This window comes from Amblyraja radiata, chromosome 17 (assembly GCF_010909765.2).
Source record: "Amblyraja radiata isolate CabotCenter1 chromosome 17, sAmbRad1.1.pri, whole genome shotgun sequence".
Taxonomy (NCBI): domain Eukaryota; kingdom Metazoa; phylum Chordata; class Chondrichthyes; order Rajiformes; family Rajidae; genus Amblyraja; species Amblyraja radiata.
Window position 1 is genome coordinate 19097191 of NC_045972.1, and position 19666 is coordinate 19116856.

Sequence of the window (19666 nt, forward strand, 5' to 3'; positions counted from 1 at the left end):
CCTAACCAGAGAAAGGGACCCCAGTTGGAAAAGATAGATCATATCCCCTGCATGGGAAGATTGGGAATTTTCAAAACTGCCTGAACGGGGCATCGCAAGGAGTTCAGACAAGTGGGAGTGCCGGCTTACAGCGTCCACTGTGTGTTGATGCGGTGGAACATCAGACGCAGCAGGATCCAAACAGCGTTTGTACACATCCCGATCCCTCGCCTCAGTCATTCTGTTTAAGACGCAGGATATGTTCTGCCTCATTTAGCATCAATGTCACTGCTCTCTCCACCACCCATGCATTCCTTCGCCTGCAGCTGACTTCATTGGCACCAGGGCATAATCAGGGCAACACTGACTCCAATTCATAAGTGTCGGAGCAGCATTAGGCCATTCGGCCCATCAAGTCTGCTTCACCATTCAATCATGCCTGATCTATCTTTCCCTCTCAAACTCATTCTCCTGCCTTCTCCCCCATAAACCCTGACACCCTTTATAATCAAGAATCTGTCAATCTCCACCTTCAAAATATCCATTGATTTCGCTTCGGTCTGTGGCAATCAATTCCACGGAGTCACTACACACTGATTAAAGAAATTCCCCCTCATCTCCTCTCTAAAGGTACATCCTTTTTATTCTCAGGCTATGGCCTCTTGTCCTAGACTCTCCCACTAGTGGAAACATCCTCTCCAGGCCTTTCAAAACAAGACAGCTGCAAAAGTACACAAAGTGCTGGTGTAACTCAGCAGGTTGTGGTTCATCAGTGTTCTCCAGAAACCCATGCATAGTGTAACACGCAACAAAAGCTTTTCATTGTACCTCGGTACACGCGACATTAACTAGACAAAACTAAATGTGACCACACTGACCCCTACAACAAAGAGATGGTACTGCAGTTGATTACTGTGGGGTCAACATGAATGAGCCAGACTTTGGTACCGTGGGGCACTTCAGCCTCTGTGGAGGCTTACCCAGAAGTTTTTGAATATTTATTTACACTTCCCTTTCAAGTTTAAGTCACGTACACTGTTTGAATGCAGCAAAATCCTGATTGTTGCGCTGACATCAGTATTGATCCAAAGAGGGCAGGTGCAGGAAAAGCAATCATATGGTCCAGCTAACTCACCTGGTTCCACTCTAAACATTGCCTCCCTCCACCCACACCATCCCATGCCTGCACAATGCACCATCTGCAAGAACCACTGCATTTTTTTCCCGTCAGCATCTCTCAGACCCACAGCTGAAAGAGATAAAAAGGCAACAGACACAAACTACCGTGACCTGTCTAGTCTCCTGCAAGTTACACTGTTAATGGGTAGGTGATACCATGGTATAGAGATAGAGCTGCTGCCTCCACAACTGCTGCCTCCACAGCTGCTGCCAGAGACCCTGGTTCAACCCTGACCCTGGGTGCTGTCTGTGTGGAGTTTGCACATTCTCCTTATGACTGTGCAGGTTTCTTCCCACATCCCAAAGAAGTGCATGTTGTAGGTTAATTGGCCACTGTGAATTGCCCCTAGTGGAGGCAAAAGTGGGATAACATAAAGCTAGTGTGAACTAGATGGGCTGTATGAACTTGGTGTGCCGGAGGGCTTGTTTCCATGGATTTTTAAACTAAAGACATTACACAGGCAAAGAAACATAATCTAATTTTAACTGCCACATCTAAGATAGACACATCTAAGATAAGACCCACTCATCTAAGATGGACACAAAATGCTGGAGTAACTCAGCGGGTCAGGCAGAAAAGGAATAGGTGACGTTTCGGGTCGACACCATCTTCCGAGATGCCGCCTGACACTCTGTGTTACTCCAGCATTTTGTATCTATCTTCGGTGTAAATCAGCATCTGCAGTTCCTTCCTACATATTAACTCATCTGGTCTCGAATAACGAAGATATTCCTTTGGATCTACTCATCCCTTCCCCACCTCCTCTGTTACTGAAACGTTACTGCTCCCTTTCCCAGTTAACTGACCACTGAGCTGACAAAACCGTGATCTCTAGAATTCACTCATTTCCTCCAAAGTCCCCCATCTCTTTAAGCCACCTTGTAAAAAAACTACCTGTTTGAACAAATTACCTCTCACACGTTAGGTTACCAGATAATTATCTGGACAATATTGCAATTTGAGTCGTACCAGAAGCAAAGCCAATTTTCCTGATCATGCAGAGCCTTAATCTGCGGGGAGAATGCTTGTAATTAGAGAGCTTACACTGTCATTATGCATGTTACATCTTAGAAGAATCAGATCGATCTGCTAACTGGAAAGAACCGAGGTGAATGCATATGTGGCTAACCACTGCCATCTGCTGTTTAAATGCAGGAATTTATTGGCCAAGCCTGGAGACATTTAGTTTATTTTAAAAGACAAAGCACTTGAGTAACTCGAAGACAGACACAAAAAGCTGGAGTAACTCAGTGGATCAGACAGCATCTTTGGAAAAAAGGAATAGGCGAAGTTTCGGGTTGAGACCCTTCTTCAGTCTGAAGAAGTCCTATCCCGAAACGTCACATATCCATGTTCCCTAGGATTCTGTCTGACCCACTGAGTTACTCCAGCTTTCTGTGTCTATCTTTGGTTTAAACCAGCATCTGCAGTTCCTTCCTACACATACTTGAGTAACTCAGCGGGTCAGGCAGCATCTCTGGAGCACATGACGTTTCGGGTCGGGACCCTTGCACAGAAACTATGCATTACTTCTATGCAGAGAATTTTTACGAAACGTAAAAAACGGACTTGTTGAGTCCTGATGGAGGTTGCTTCTTGTAATTTCTAACAGACCAGACTTGACTATTGTTCCACCAACAATTGACTATTCTGTGACGGATTATCAATATTTCTCCACATAATTGCCAACATACCTAAAGCCCAAGGAAATATATATATAAGCTTAAAGTGGTGGGAGCAGGAATTTCGCGACAGCTCTCTGGACACTGACTTCACTAAGGGAATGCTGCAATTATCAAGGATGCCTTTGATAACAGTCCAAAAGCACCAAGCAGATGTTCAGTTTAGTTTGGTTTATTGTCATGTGTACAGTGAAAAGCTCTTTTGTTGCATGCTATCCATGATAACCGATATAGCAGAGGCCACATCGAGAATGTCAAATGCAATAGAGGAGGGTGGAGGAGATGCAGGTGGATTGCTGTCTCACCGGGAAGGTCCGTTTAGGTCTCCCAACCATAGTGCGGGAGGATGTGTAGGAGTCAAGTGTTGCATCTCCCGCAGTTGCTGGGGAAAGTGCCAGAGGATGGCGAGGGATGTTTAGCGAGGAATGAATAAACGAGAGTCACAGAGGGAGTGGTTCTCTTACAAAGCAGAAAGCGGTGGGGAGGGGAAGGGGTATCACGTTATAGGCTAATTCTAGATTGCTTTGTTTAGTTTAGAGATATAGCGTGGAAACAGGCTCTTCAGCGATCACCCATTCACTAGTTCTATCCTACACGCTAGGGACAATTTATAAAGCCAAATAACCTACAAACCTGCATGTCTTTGGAATGTGGGAGGAAACCGGAGCACCCGGAGAAAACCCACATGGTCACAGGAAGAAGGTACAAACTACATCCAGACAGCACCTGGACTAAGGATCAAACCTGGGTCTCTGGTGCTGTAAGGCAGCAACTCTACCATTGCACCACGTTGCAAATTGACGGCGGATTTTGACAGAAGTCAGTTATTGTCAATGGCAGAATTCCTTAGTGTGGTGAAACTGGTTTAGGTTGGATATTAACGTTAATTTGCAAACAAAACCTGCAGTCAATATAGTTGATAGAATTTCCCCAATTTTCAATTATAAATGCGGCTCATTTAACTCCTTCACAATGCGCTACTGAAAAGGGAAAACCGCAGTCAGCCTAAACCTAAGATTCAAACACATCTACCCCTTCCCATAAATGTCGACATAGCAACGTAACTTCAATTCCATTTATGAATACCCTGACATATCACCTTACCACCTCACCATTACCCAACCCCGAACCCAGAACATTAATCATCTGCACTTCAGCACATCTATAATCAATTTCTTTCTCCCTCCTGTGCCCACACATATGTCTTTATTTCAGTTTTTCTGCGGTATCACAAAACACTCCACAGATTCAGTATATTTTTTAAATCAAACCAACTTTCCATTTGAAGGCATTTCATGTTGAGGCAAGTTTCCAATTTAAAAATAAAGCAACATTTTGCCAACACTAGCAAACCATTTAAAAAAAAAAAGAAATTAATCGACATTAATAACCCCTTTGAGGAGTTGGTGGACCCAGTAATACAAGGACGCTGTTTTGAAGTAAGAAAGGTTCTGCCTCAATCTCTTGCACTGACCATTAGTCTGTGCATGTGGCTCCTGAGAGACTGGTTTCGTCCACCCTTGGCATTACTGGAGGTAATGTTTTCAAGAGAGACTGATCAGGGGATCTACCCAGGATGATATATTGAGAATGTAGATATTGAGAAGGTAGATATATTGAGAAGGTAGATAAATGTTTTCAAAGATCAGGGAATTTAAGGTTTTGAGGAAATGGTACTGGGGTGAAGGACGGATGGTATGGTGGCACAGTAGTAGAGTTGCTGCCTTATAGCGCCAGTGATCCGCGTTCGATCCTGACTGTACGGAGTTTGCACGTTCTCCCTGTGACCACATGGATTATCTTTGGGTGCTCCAGTTTCCACCAACATCCCAAAGGCAGCTGGTTTCTAGGTTCATTGGCTTCTGCAAATTGTCCCTTGTGCGTAGGATAGAACCAGTGTACGGGTGATCGCTGGTCGGCGTGGACTCAGTCGGCTGAAAGACCCGTTTCCATGCCGTATCGCTAAACTAAACTTAAGGCAGAAGGCATGTCAGCCATGTTTATATTGAGTGGCAGGACAGGCTTGGGGGATGTGAGTAGCTTATTTCTGCTCAGCACTTGTTATCGACAAAATATTGTCAATACATATATCGTTACTTACTGTTGGCATCTATGACGGTCTTGCATGTTGCTTAAAGGCCTGACCGCCTAATTTAATTAATAACTATTCTTTTTTTAACTTCAGTAATCTGTTTGTGATACTGAAAAAAAACATTTTTAATTGAAAATCTTTTTTTTTAAACTTTTTGGCGTGCCAGTAAGCCATACACAAAGAAAGCACTGCTCCTGTTCCCTTGTCTGTTCTGTTCTTACATCTATCAAAAGCAGAAACTTGGACCATTTTGTTCATAACACAAAAAGGCCAAATGTTCACATTTAAATTTATGCTACTTTAACGAGTGGGTACCTCCAGATACCTCATTTCCACGTACAAATGGCAACTTTCAATCAATAACAATGAGTTCCTCTGGTCAAAATTAAATCCAAGACAAAGTGAGTGCTTAGTTGGAGCATAAACAATGTAGAATAGGAGAATGTGGAAGGGAAAGAGGAGAGGGGACGAGTGGGGAAAGTGAAGAGAACAAAAAAAGGTGGAAGAAGCGAGGAGAGAGAGAGGAGAACAAAGAAATTGATGAGAGAGAGAGGTGAAGAGAGCAGAGGAAAATAACTAAAGGCAGAGTGAATGAGAGAGGAGGAGAGGGGAAGAGAGGGAGAAAGGGGTGGGGGTGAGCAAAAAGCAATGGGGAGAGGTGCATGAGGAGAGCAGGAGATGGAGAGTGGGCGAGAGGAAAGAGTGAGGAGAGGAAAGAGGGGGAGAGGCAGGAAGGAGGAGAGGGTGGAGAAGGGGTGAGGTACATAGGAGGGGAGGGAATCCAGGGGACAAAGTTTGGACAGGGCAGAGCGGGGAAAACACAAGAGGGATAGTGGAAGAGGCGGAGATACAAGAGGAATGAGTACGAGTGGAGAGAGAGTGAGCGAGGGGGTAAACGAGAAGTGAATTAGGAGGGGGGAGGAGAGAATGAGGGGGGAGGGATGAGCAATAAAAAACAAGGATTTGGAAAGAAAGGGAGAGGGTGCAGCAGGAAGACACGGAGAGCAGGTGAGAAAGGGAGGGAGCGAGAGAGAGAGAGGGGAAAGAAAGAGCACAAGAATTAGTTTTGAAACAGTAGTAGGCCATTTGGCCCATCAGATCCATGCCAGCTCCCCGCAGTCCTCAGGAGAGAGGGCATGAGTGAGAGAGAGGGGGTTGAGAGGAGTGAAGTGGGTTGGATAAAGAGAAAACGACAAGTGGGGAAAGGGTGCGTTTTAGCAAAGAGAAGTTGGGGAGATAGGGGGGATATTGTGGTACAATTGGAGAGTGGCAGAGAGAGGGGAAATATGAAGATGGGTTGAAATGGGAAGGGCAAAGAAAGAGATGGGGGTGGAGAGGCAATGAGGCAGCAGAGAGGAGAGTGGGTAGAACACAGAAATGAGGGTTGCAACAGGAGAGAGAACAGAGAGGAAGTGTGAGAGAGGAGTGATACAGAGGGACAAGGAGAGATGGAGAGGGTTCGAGAGCAATGAATGGCAACAGAGAGAAGGAGAAGAGAGGGTAAAAATGTTGCACAACAAAACATGACCCTGACAAAGCCTCTGTTGATTCTCTATCTGTTTCCATTTAAAGGTATTACAGCTTTTCCTCGAAACGTTGCTCAATCTAACCCAAGTCAGAAACATTCATCTAAATGGTGGCGCAGCAGTGGAGTTGCTGCCTTACAGCATCAGAGACACAGGTTCAATCCCGACTAAGGGTGCTGTCTGTACGGAGTTTGTACATTCTCCCCGTGACCTGCGTGGGTATTTTCCGGGTGCTCCGGTTTCCTCCCACACTCCAAAGATGCACAGGATTGTATGTTAATTGGCTTCGGTAAAACTGTAAATTGCTCCTAATGTGTGTAGGATAGTGTTAGTGTGCGGGGATCGCTGGTCGGCGCGGACTCAGTGGGCCGAAGGGTCTGTTTCCGTGCTGTATCTCCAAACTAAACCAAAAACTCATTTCAGATGCCTGCCGCCACTAAGAGTGGTGTTATTTAAGCAAAGTCAGACCACCCAGCTGGCCTGCCCTCTGGTTTGTCAGACAGCACAGGAAAATTGAGTAGACAGCATCCTAATTAAACTGTTTACATGAGCCTGATTCAAATTAATTTGCTTCTGGTTGTGCTTGTGGCCAACTTCAGGAAGTGAGAGAGTTTGCTCCAATCAAACATTGCAGAAATTAATTTGCACCATTCGTGTCACCCGCTTGATTCAAAGCAGCTGCATGTTCGCATGGAATGGGCAGGGCTCTCGAAACCCAACACCACAGGGACTTACAGGCGGCCTGCCATACGTCACTAGTAATTCCACACTGGCACAGTAACCTATAACTTACAGAGCAGCGTACTGTAAAGAGCTGTATTATGCAAAGCAATGGTACATATAGCAGAGTTCGACTTCATTCAGTTATTAGGGCCAAAATTTGTGCTTGCAGAGAGATCTTAGATATTTATTTATTGGCCTAGCCTGAAACAATGGGGGGGAAAAATCAAAGGAGTGTGGCAATGGGCGGCATGGTGGTGCAGCAGTAGAGTTGCTGCCTTACAGTGCCAGAGACCCGGGTTCGATCGTGATTATGGGTGATGTCTGTACAGAGTTTCTACGTTCTCCCCGTGGCCACGCGGGTTTTCTCCGATTTGATCCCACACTCCAAAGACGTACAGATTTGTAGGTTAATTGGTTTTGGTTAAAAAAAAAATTGTGAATTGTTCCTGGTGTATGGAATAGTACTAGTGTACAGGGTGATCGCTGGTCAGCGTGGACTTAGGTGGGCCGAAGGGCCTGTATCTGCACTGTATCTCGAAAGTCTAAAGTGTAAACTGTGATAGAGGTGAAATAAACGTGAAATTTAAGTCACGTAGCCACTACCTCACAGCAGAGGTCCTGGTTTTGGCCTGATCTCGGGTGCTGTGTGTGGAGTTTGCACGTTCTCCCTGTGATCGTGTGAGGTTTCCAATGGGTTCTCTGGCTTCTTCCTACATCCCAAGACTGTGCTTGTTAAACGGACAATGTAAATGTCTGTCATGTGTAGTGGTAGAATCTGAGAAGGTTCTTGGCAGCATAAAATGAGTTTGGTTTAGTTTAGAGAAACAGTGCGGAAACAGGCCCTTCAGTCCACCAGGACCATGCCGACCAGCGATCCCCACATATTAACACTATCCTACACACAATTTTCACATTTACCAAGCCAATTTACCTACATACCTGTACGCCTTTGGAATGTGGGAGGAAACCGAAGATCTCGGAGAAAACCCACACGGTCACGGGGAGAACGTAGACAGCACCCGTAGTCGGGATCGAACCCGCATCTCCAGCGCTGCAAGCACTGTAAGACAGCAACTCTACTGCTGTGCCATCCTGGATGGGGCAATGTTCATGTGAAAATGGGTACTTGATGGTCAACTCTGACTCCAGGTGAATCAATAGGAGATCGTTTACATTGAGACATTTTCCCCAAGCTTTAAATCAGTTTTTAATTTGAAAACTATTCGCTAGTTTTCAAATTGAAAATTATTCTCTAGTTTTAAAATAAAAAACTACTCTATTCTAGAAATTCTGATGTTAACAGTTGGTACCAATTTATTATAAGAGTTGTTTTTGAACAGTAGGGCGGTACAGTGGCGCAGCGGTAGGGTTGCTGGTTTACATTTCCAGAGCCCTGGCTCGATCCTGGCCCTGTCTGCATGGAGTTTATACGTTCTCCCTGTGACTCCCTGTGACCCGGTTTTCTCCAGGTGCTTTGGTTTCCTCCCACATGACAAAGGCATACAGGTTTGTAGGTTAATTGGCTGCTGTAAATTGTCCCTAGAGTGTAAGATGAGAAACAGGATAACATAGAACTAGTGTGAATGGGTGATTGCTGGTCGATACGGACCTGATGGGCCGAAGGGCCTGTTTCCATGCTGTATCCCTAAACTTAAATTATGAATAAAAGGTAACCATGAAAGCAACCATGCCGTATGCGTTCTAAATTACGGCTGCTCTGCGCTCCAACGCACACTCAATCCTATATTCTCCACCCCTCCTAACTTTTAATGCTCATCCACCTTCAGCTCCCCTCAAATCTCTCCACCAATTCACTGCCACTGCGAGACGGACCAGTAGCTCCGTGAGATTGTCCAGTGAGTGGAGAAGAGACACAGGCTGGGATGAGATGATTCAGCTGCAATGAGTTAGTCTGGGATGCATTAGCCGTTGGCCACTCGAGGGACAGTGGGGCTGACTGAGGTTCACATGGAGAGAATGGGCAGACTGGAAGCCAGCCAGAGCCAAGGAAGCAGGAGGCAGCACGCGGTACTCCAGCTAAAGTCTGACCAATGCTTTATATGACCTCCCTTCTCATGTATTAAAAACCCCAGCTAATGAAGGCACCAGTGAGGAAAGAAACGGAACCTGACCTCAGGCGCTTTCTGTGTGGAGTTTGCACATTCTAAGTGTGACCACATGGGTTTCCTCCAGGTTTTAGTTTAGAGATGCAGCATGCACCAGATTTGGTGCACGTCCTAAAGACGTGTGGGTTTGTAGGTTAATAGGCCCTCTGTAAATTATCCTCTAGTGTGTAGGGAGTGAATGTGATAACATTGAACTAGTGTGAACGGGTGATCTAGTCAGTGTGAACTCATTGGGTGAAAGGGCCTGTTCTCTGAACGAAACTAAAAACTTGGTGCGATGGCCATGTAATAATAAAAGCTGTGGATAGTAAGCAAGCCGTTTGATTTCCATTGGACATTTCACAACCTCAGGATGACCAACATGTAATCACGCCTGAGACTAAAGCAATACAGCAGGTCATTTGTAATGTGACCATTGTAAGTTCATCTGTACTGCTGATGCTGATCCTGCCGTGAACATTGGGCTGGGCTGTGGGGAAGATTCCCTTGAATTTTCCTTGAGGTAGTGCCATGGAATCGCTCGCTTCCAGTTGAGAAGACATTTGGACATCCCATCAAGCTCGCCATCAGTACTACACTTTCTGGGCCCCCATATCAGAGGAACGATATGCTGGTCCAGAGGAGGCTTACGAGAATTATCCTGGCGATGATCGGGTTAACGTATGAGGAGCGTTTGATGGCTCTGGGCCTGCACTTACTGGAGTTTAGGAGTATGAGGGGGGAATCTACCAAATAATGAAAGGCCTGGATAGAGTGGATGTGGAAAGGATGTTTCTAGTGGGGGAGTCTGGGACCAGAGGACACAGCCTCAGAGTAAAAGGACGTACCTTTAGAATGGAGTGGAGGAGGAATTTATTTAGCCAGAGGGATGTGCTTCTGTGGAATTCATCGCCACAGATGGTTGTGGAAGCCTAGTCGTTGGATATTCTAAAGCAGTGATCATTAGGTTCGTGATTAGTAAGGGTGTCAAAGGTTACGGGGAGAAGGCAGGAGAATGGGTTTGAGAGGGAACAAATAGATCAGCCATGATCAAATGGTGGAGCAGAAAACACAATTTTGCTCCTACTGTAGTCTTATAATCTTATGCTAAAAAAAAACTGTCTAAAAATTGTAGAGAATTATGGATGCAGGCGAGACCATCACACAAGCCAGTCTCCCATCCATTTACTTCATTCACACTTCACGCTGCCTCAGCAAGGCCAGCAGCGTAATTAAGGAGACCGGTCACTCCCGGTCACTCCCTCTTATCCCGCCTCTCCCATCAGGCAAGAGGTATAGAAGCGTGAAAATGCAAAACTCCAGATTCACAGGCAGTTTCTTCCCATCTGTCATCAGGGAACTGAACAATCCTAACAACAATTAGAGAGCAGTTGTGAGCTACTATCCACCTCATTGAAGACCCTTGGACTATCTTTAATCGGACTTTACCGGACATAATCTTGCACTAAACATTATTCTCTTCATCATGTATATGTACACTGTGGATGACTTGATTGTAATCATGCATAGTTTTTCCACTGGCAGGTTAGCACGCAATAAAAGCTTTTCCCTGTATCTCGGTACACGGGACAAGAAACTACCTTAAAGCTTTACATTCTGGATTGAGATTTGAATGCAGGAGCCAGTCACAGATGCAATTGGTCCTCACTGTGTGACATTGGCATCCAACAAAGATCCCTGGATTGTGGCAACCCCTTCCAACCAACATCTGAAAATCACCTCATAAATTGTGGTCGTTATTTGCTGATTGGTATGGCTTACCTCAAGCACAGGTTTGGCATTGTTGCAAATAGACAGGATGTGCGTGATTCCATTCTTGACCAGAGTGTCTTTATCCTGGGAGTCTACAGGCAAGGAGAGGTAATACACAGTCTATTTGTATAGTGGCAAAGTGCTTGTGCAAATACAATACTGTGCAATGAACAGCATGAGCTACAATGATGTAATCAACTTCTATACAACTAGTGTAGGAAGGAACTGCAGATGCTGGTTTTCACCGAAGATAAGACACAAAATGCTGGAGCAAGTCAGCGGGTCAGGCAGCATCTCCGGATAGAAGGAATGGGTGACGTTTCGGGTTGAGACCCCTTCTTCAGTCTGCCTGTCTGTCCTGTCCCGCTGAGTTACTCCAGCATTTTGTGTCTATCTCCCATACAACTGGGATTGTTTAACATCATTCCCTCAGTTAGTTTACATTAGCACATGCAGTTGCACTTGACATGGGGATTGTCAATACTATTTTTTTCCAAAATTGCTTATTTTTCAAGCAGGGCACAGTAAATATGATCGCCAAGCTCAAAGTGTGATAACAAAGAAAAGACTCCGGAGTAACTCAACGGTTAGGCAGCATCACAGGAGAACATGGATAGGTATCGTTTCGGGTCGGGACCAGTCTGAAGATAAGTCACAATCTGCAGCATCGTATTTCCCTGATCTCCAGACATGCTGCCTGACCCGCTGAGTGACGCAAGCATTTATTTGTAAGCCAGAGTCTTTAGTTCCTCGTACCTACACAACAACAGAAATACAACTCTGGCTCTGGAAACCCCGACAAAGGGGCAGAAATTGGTGAAAATACACTGCAGATCAATATGCTTTGGAACGGGGATGTAGGGCATTGTTTTGGGTGGAGTTTGCTGTCAGAATCATCCTGATGAAACATCCCGCCTAATCAGTAGCAAAGAACAATGGGTTGCAATCATGCCTTCCTGTCTCTCTGCACTTGTGCAGAAAATTAAACAGCTCCAAAAATAGATCTCATTCCCTGGAATGACTGCAAAGAATGCATCATTGCTGCCTCTTCCAATCAAGACTCTGAACTGAATGTTTACAGGCCTGTGCTTTGTTCTGTTCGAGGAATGTGTCTCAATGTTAACAGCCAGAAGTTATCAGAACAGTGCTGGCATTTATCCACACATGACCTTTAACTTCCTCTCTTAAATATTCCCTGCCTCTGTCTTTCTTTACAGAAACAGATTCAAAATGAATGATTCTCTCTCCTCGCATTTGCCCGTGCTCCTCCCCTGAAGCCACTGTGTCTTGTCAGGCTCGGTGAGGTAGAGATACAGAGATAGAGCGCGGAAACAGTCCCTTCGGCCCACCAAGTCTGCGCCAACCAGCGATCTCCGTACTCTAGCAGTATCCTACCCAATAGTGACAATTTTACAACCTACCAAAGCTAATTAACCTACAAACCTGTACATCTTTGGAGTGTGGGAGGAAACCATAGCACCCAGAGAAAACCTATATGGTCACAGGGAGAACGTATAATACTGACGGTACCCGTGGTCAGGATAAGGCAGCAACTGTGTTGCCCAAAATCACGAGTGTTGCTATATCTCCCAAAGTTAGTGCAGGAATCTATCTAACCAAAAAACCCAAGCCCTGCCTGCCCGAGTCTGACATTCCTTTTTAGGCATGCAATGAATCAAAAACATATCGGAAAATGCACGTCAGGATGTGTTATTTTGATAGTTCGAGAGACAGAGAGGATTAAATTGAGATGTGTAAGAGAATTAAATTCGGTAAAATGGAAACTATTTCCTCTGATGGAGATGTCCAGACAGGTGGGAATAATTTTAAACTTGGAGCCAACACATTCTGAGATGGAGTCAAATAAAGGTTAAAGACTGATGAATGGAAAATTCAAAAGAATGAGACTTTTTCTATGTATTTTAGATTTGTTTAGATTGGTTTAGAAATACAACATGGAAATAGGTCCTTCGGTCCACTGAGTTCACATCAACCATCATTCACCTGTTCACACAAGTTCTATGTTATTCCACTCTCTACATATTAGAGGCGATTTACAGAGCCCAATTAACTTACAATTCCACACGTCTTTGGGATGTGGGAGGAAACCGGAGCACCCAGAGGAAACCCACGTAGTCGCAAGGAGAACATGCAAACTCCGCACAGAAAGCACCCAAGCCCAGGATCAAACCCAGATCTCTGGCGTTGTGAGGCAGCAGCTCCACCAGTGTAATGCCGCCCAGGGTTTTTTATTTAAACAAGTTATAAAAAGATACGGAACCCAGGGAGGACAAGGAGCTGAGATAAAATTCAGTCGTAATCCCGTTGAATGTCAAACCGTACACAGAGTGTGAAAGCCCACTGTAGTTGCTCTGCATGGATTATGGTGGGGACAGCAAAGGGAACGTTAGGTATTGTTAACATAAAGTCTGAGCACTGATTAACATCCTGTCGTTTAATGTTGACAGTTTCACAGTAACACTAAAAATACACACAGGAAATATTGAAAACCTTGCGATATCCATGGCAAGCTTTCAAGCAGTGAAATATAGCCAAGGAAATGGCTTTTGCTGCTGTGTATACACCAATATCTTTTCTTAAAGGCAGTGCATTCAGCGAGCAAGGACATCGAGGCATATTTCATATTCACGCATCCATATTAATGTGGTGATAACGTGTTTGTTATAACCAGATATTTAAGTAACATTTCAAACAGGGAGATTAATTGTTTCGTGAAGATAGACACAAAGTGCTGGAGTAACTCAGCGGGTCTGGCATCATCTCTGGAGAAAAAGGGTGGGTTCCATATCTTTTTGTAACTCCTTTTTTTATTCTGGGTGACATTGTGACGCAGCTGCTGAAGCTGCTGCCTCACAGCACCAGAGTCCTGGATTTGACCCTTCTGAAGAAGGTTCTGAAGAAAGGTCTGAAGAAGGGTGCCGACCCGATACATCACCCATCTTTTTTCCCCCATAGATGCTGCCTTACCCGTTGAATTACTCCTGCATCTGTGTCTATCCTTGGTATAAACCAGCATTTGCAATTCTTTGTTTCAGCAAGTGTTTAGTGAACCTTAGTTTGAGGAGCCCACCATCTCAACAGCCAGGGAGTTGGAGATTGTTCCATCAGCCACATCTTGTGTGTCATACAAGCATGGAAACAGGCCATTCGGCCCAACCGACCAACATGCCGCATCTACACAAGTCCCGCCTGCTAGTGTTTGCCTCATATCCTTTTAAACCTATCCTATCCATGTACCTGTCCATATGTTTTGAAAACGTTGTGATAGTACCTCCTCAAATACCTCCTTTGGCAGCTCATTCCATATACCTACCACCCTTTGTGTAAAGAAAGTTGCTCCTCAGGTTCAGATTAAATCTTTCCCCTCTCACCTTAAACCTATGTCCCTCTGGTTCGGGTGCTGGGTAGAGGTAACTGGTGTGCAGTTTGTCCCTCTCACTGTAACACTGCACATAATCAATCATATACAAAGGGGGCGCTGCTCTGGCAGCAGCCATGTCATGCAGCTCGTCAGTTTTTCAACCTTTTTTTATTTTTTTAGTATGTTTTAAAGTCTGTATTTAATGTTTCTTTGTGTGTTTTATGTGGGGGTGGTGAGGGGGAAACCGCTTCGGTCGCCTCCTCCACGGAGAGGCGAGTTTTTCCAGGTCGCCTCCCCCGTGGCCTAACATCAAGGATCGACGCGGCCTTTCCCGGAGACGCGCCCGGGGCTTCAGCGGCGGGCGCAGCGTGGACTCTCGGCGTGGAGCGGGTGAGCCCTCGCTGGAAGGGAGCGCTCCGTTTCGCTGGCCCGGGGCAGCCGGCAGCCTGAAGTCGCAGCCTGAAGCTGCGGTCTCCAGAGCTCCAGCTGGTGCGGCGTCTACAGCCCGGGATCTCACGTTGGGGACCCGGGGGAAGAAGAAGCCATCACTGCCGGCCCGCGGCCGACTTCTACCGCGGGTCCGGCATGGACTTACCATCACCCCTGGAGGGGAGCATCGACCGCCGGCCTGCAGTCTACGGTGCTTCTGGCTGCGGCGGGGACTTTAAATCTTGACCGCCGGCCTGCGGCCTACAACAACTTAAAGCCGCGGTCTCCGGTGAGGAAGAGCCGATCCTGGACTGACTCTGGACTCTGGTCCTGACCACGGGGGGGAAATGGAGGAGGACTGGCCAAATGTTGTGCCTTCCACCACAGTGATGAATGCTGTGGTGGATGTTTGTGTTACAGTTTTATTGTGGTTGTGTGTTCTTTATTATTGTATCGCTGCAGACAACCCAAATTTCCACCAGCCTGGCTGTGTGGCAATAAATTATATCTAATCTAATCTAATCTAATCAAAGACAGACACAAAGTGCTGGGGAACTCAGCTGGAGTAACTCAGACAGCATCCCTAGAGAACATGGTTAGGTAAAGTTTTGGGCCGGAACTCTTCTTCAAACATAATCTCCTGGAACCACAGAACAAGTTACAACAGAACCATTCAGTTCCTGTCCAGCCCTTCAAAAGAGTTATCCAAATGATCCCAGACTACTCTTGTGTCAGATAGCCTTATAAATGTTGTTCCTCCATTATCTACTCCAGGGCTTCCATTTTCTAGGCCCCCATTCCCTCATCTTCACCTTCTCCTCCTTCCTCCATTATTAGATCTGTTTCTACCACCTAACCCTGTAGTGTATTTAAGTTGCAATGACATGACTATAAAACTCTCTTCTTACAGAGCCAGAGATCCGTGTTTGACCCTGACTATGAGTGCTGTGTGTACAAAGTTGGTACATTCTCCCTGTGACGGCATGGATTTTCTCCAGGGGCTCCGGTTTCTTCCCACACTCCAAAGACGTGCAGGTTTGTAGGTTAATTGGCTTCGGTAAAATAGTAAATTTCCCCTAGTGCGTCGGATAGTGCTAAAGTACAAGGTGATTGCTGGTCGGCCGCGGACTCGATGGGCTGAAGGGCCTGTTTCCACGCTGTATGACTAAACCAAACTATCTGTGCTGAATGTTGAGAATCTCTCCCAGCTCTCTGTAACTCCCATGAGTGCTTGCGTTACTCCACGAGTCACTTTGACAGTTCCTTTGACAGTGGCAGCAATCAAACTGCAGCTTCCCTAAGCTTTTAATTGCAAAAAAATACACTCAAAAATCCACCAGAACCACCAAATATTCCAGTGCTAGCATCGTCAAGATGTCTTCCTGAGGTTCAGCCTCAGTTGCCATGGAGATAGAATCAGTGGATAGGGGATGGAATCAGTGGATGAGGAATTTAGTTTGTGCCAGGGACTATTTTCCTGCAGTTTATTTAGATGGTCCTTCTCACTCAGTACTGGTTATCAGACAAGCACGCCAACGACCCAGTAGAAGAGTCAAGAGAGATGGAATGAATGAGGTTCAGCAGCAAGTTTAAACTGTTGCAGGTACACAAAAAGCTGGAGAAACTCAGCGGGTGCAGCAGCATCTATGGAGCGAAGGAAATAGGCAACGCTTCGGGCCGAAACCCTTCACATGATATTACCAAGGGGAAACATATGGGCAAGGTTGCAGGAACAAACGAGGGATCCCCAGGGAATACCAAAGTAGGAGTGCAAGAATAGGCACGGAACCAATTGAAGGTAATTCTCAGACTAAGAGAGTTGAGATAAAGTGGTCCCACCAAAAAGAAAAATGGTTAATGCATTTTAAACCCATGGTGGTTTTGAATATAGGACCTTTTACCCAGAGTAGAGGAATCAAGAAGCAGAGGACATAGATTTAAGGTGAGAGAAACATAAAAACATAGAAAGTAGGTGCAGGAGCAGGCCATTCAGCCCTTCGAGCCAGCCCCGCCATTCAATGTGATCATGGCTAGTCATCCAGAATCAGTACCCTGTTCCTGTTTTTTTCCCCGCATATCCCTTGATTCCGTTAGCCCTAAGAGCTATATCTAACTCTCTCTTGAATACATCCAGTGAATCGGCCTCCACTGCCTTCTGTGGCAGAGAATTCCACAGATTCATGATTCTCTGAGTGAAAAAGTTTGTCCTCCTCTCACTCCTAAAGGGCTGGGGGGGGAAAGAGGGGAATGATATAATGGGAGCCAGAGAGGCATTTTTTTTTCCACACAGAGGGTGGGGGGAGGCGGGGGGGGGTATATAGAGTACCTGATGAGGCAGGTACTACAACAAAATTTTAAAATACATTTGGAAAGGAAAGGGATATGGATAGGAAAAGTTTCGAAATATATGGGCCAAATGTGGCCAGGTGGGACTAGAGTAGATGGGGCATCTTGATCAGCATAGCCAGTTGGGATGAAGGGCCTGTTTCCATGCTGTATGACTCTATCTTGCATTTAACTAGTAATAATCACACTTACCTCTAATATTTCCCAGGTAGAGGCCATCCAATATCTAGCAAAATAAAAAGATTAAGTTAAGAATCTATTTCTAAATCCTAACACCACATCCACATGCTCAGGCTCAGCAGTATATGTAGCTGTCAGCAAGCGTTCTGCATTAAATAATAGAAGAAAATCCATCAACAATAAGCTTGGTGAACTGCATGGTTAATATCAGAGTGACACAGAGCAAACGATACCACCAATTCTCAGTCTACATTTGTCAAGTAACCTTGGGTGAAGCTGCACTTGCCCTCAGCAAAACATTTGCGGGCGGGTGGAGAGAGGGAGTTGAGAAGGCAAAGCCGAGTGTATCCATTGACGACACCAGCAAGCAGCTTCTACTAACAATACACGTGCATGGGAATTGTGTAAAAGTGAAACCGGGCTTTGTGCTACGGTATTTCCCCTGTAGACATCCAGACTGGTAGCACTGTGCAGAAACAAATTGCCGGAGGAACTCAGCAGGTCTGTGGAGCAAGAAATGACAGAAGGCATTCTTCTGGGACCCCCCTCCTTCAGGCTGAGGGAGCAGTGAGGAAAAGGGTAGTAGAGAGAGGTGAGGAGAATGGGTGAGGTGAAAACTGGCAAGTGATAGGTGGATATACGTGAGGCAGGGCCAATGGCAGATAGGTGGGGATAGTAACAAAGACTGCAGATGAATGGAGACAAAATGGTGCGAACATTGAGTCAGATAAAGAAGGGGGAGGGATAGCAGGTGGGATGGTATCAGAAGAGAGGGGAGCAGCAAAAAAAAATGTTTTTTTAAATGGGGGACTCATTGGACCCCCAGGGAAAGAGAATCATAAACTAGAGGGCATCAGTTTACAGGGAGATGGAAATTTAAAAGGGGGGGCAACATCTTCACATGAAGGGTGGTGTATAAATGGAACAGAGAACGTGGTTGAGGCAGGTACACACTGACAACATTCAATAGACATTAGACAGGTACATGGATAGGATGGGTCAGGTACTTTTCGGCGCTGCCGTTCCTGTGCCGCCGTTTCGGCACCGCTGTTTTGGCGCCTCCGTTTATAATATCTGTACTCATCAGAACCCTAACCCTAACCTTGAACCTGACCCTGACCCTGACCCCCTAACCCTAACACCCCGAAACGGAGGCGCCGAATCGGCGGCGCCGAATCGGCGGTGCCTAAACGGCGGCGCCAAATGGTACCATTCCGGGATAGGATAGCTTGAGAGGGATATGAGCCAAACACTGGCAAATAGGATTAACTTAGGTGGGCATCGTGGTCAGCATGGATGATTTGGGCCATGGAGCCTGTTTTCATGCTGTATTGCTCAGTTTGTAGTTTAGTTTAGTTTTGGTTTGGAGACACAGCATGGAAACAGGCCCTTCGGCCCACCAAGTCCGCACCGACCAATGATCACCCGTACACTAATTCAATCCGACACACTAGGGATAATTTGCAGAAGCCAAATAACCTACAAACCTGCACGTCTTTGGGATAAGGGAGGAAACCGAGGCACCTGGAGAAGACCCAGGTGGTCACGGGGAGAACGTACAAACTCCCTACAGACAGCGCCCGCAGTCAGGATCGAAGCCGGGTTCCTGGCGCTGTAAGGCAGCAACTCTACCGCTGCACCATTGTTCCATCCCATGCTCTATTACTTTAAGCTGAAACTGGATCGCAGCAACTAGAGAGAGATACTATGCAATCCAAGTTCCAGAGTAATACGTCTTGTCATGAATAGAGAAGAGATGGATGGAAGGGGAGTGTTGAAACATGTAATTGGAGGTGAAGAGGAAATTACCCTTAATCTTTCACATCCGTATCTCCAAAAGGTTTATTTAAAATGTTACTCTATTTTTGCCCAAAATATCCTAAATGTGGTAAATGTCTGACTGCTGACATATTGCAGACTCGGGAAGTGACAGCAATGACCCCCTTGACTCCCCATCTAGGTTTTGAGATATTTGTAATATATCCCTCATATCTGGAGTCAGCAGCTGTTCAAATTTGTGCCTCTTTGTAAAACTCCACAGATGTGAGGCCAACTGTGAACAACTTGACATACTGTACACAGCAACCGCACACACTTGGCTGCACCAATCCTTTACGCATTAAACTCCTTTTGTATTTTTTCCGGACAGAATCTCCCATTTATCATGTAGTTTTTACAAAAGGGATTATGCAGAGCTAAAGTTTGCAGGGGGAGGAGAGGGTGAGTCCGGGGATCAGTGCTTACAGGCAAGAACGCTCTCTTCCCTGTC

The 19666-nt window shown here is 45.8% G+C and overlaps 1 protein-coding gene across 1 annotated transcript in view; it reads right to left on the bottom strand.

Annotated features, from left to right (window-relative positions):
• Positions 1 to 19666, bottom strand: part of dusp22 (dual specificity phosphatase 22) — an 83496-nt gene that overhangs the window by 49221 nt on the left and 14609 nt on the right. Inside the window, exons 3-4 of the mRNA XM_033035819.1 lie at positions 17410 to 17443; positions 11070 to 11152 (exon numbers count right to left, since the gene is read on the bottom strand). Of these exons, the coding sequence (XP_032891710.1) occupies positions 11070 to 11152; positions 17410 to 17443 (117 nt within the window). The remainder of the gene's footprint in view (positions 1 to 11069; positions 11153 to 17409; positions 17444 to 19666) is intronic.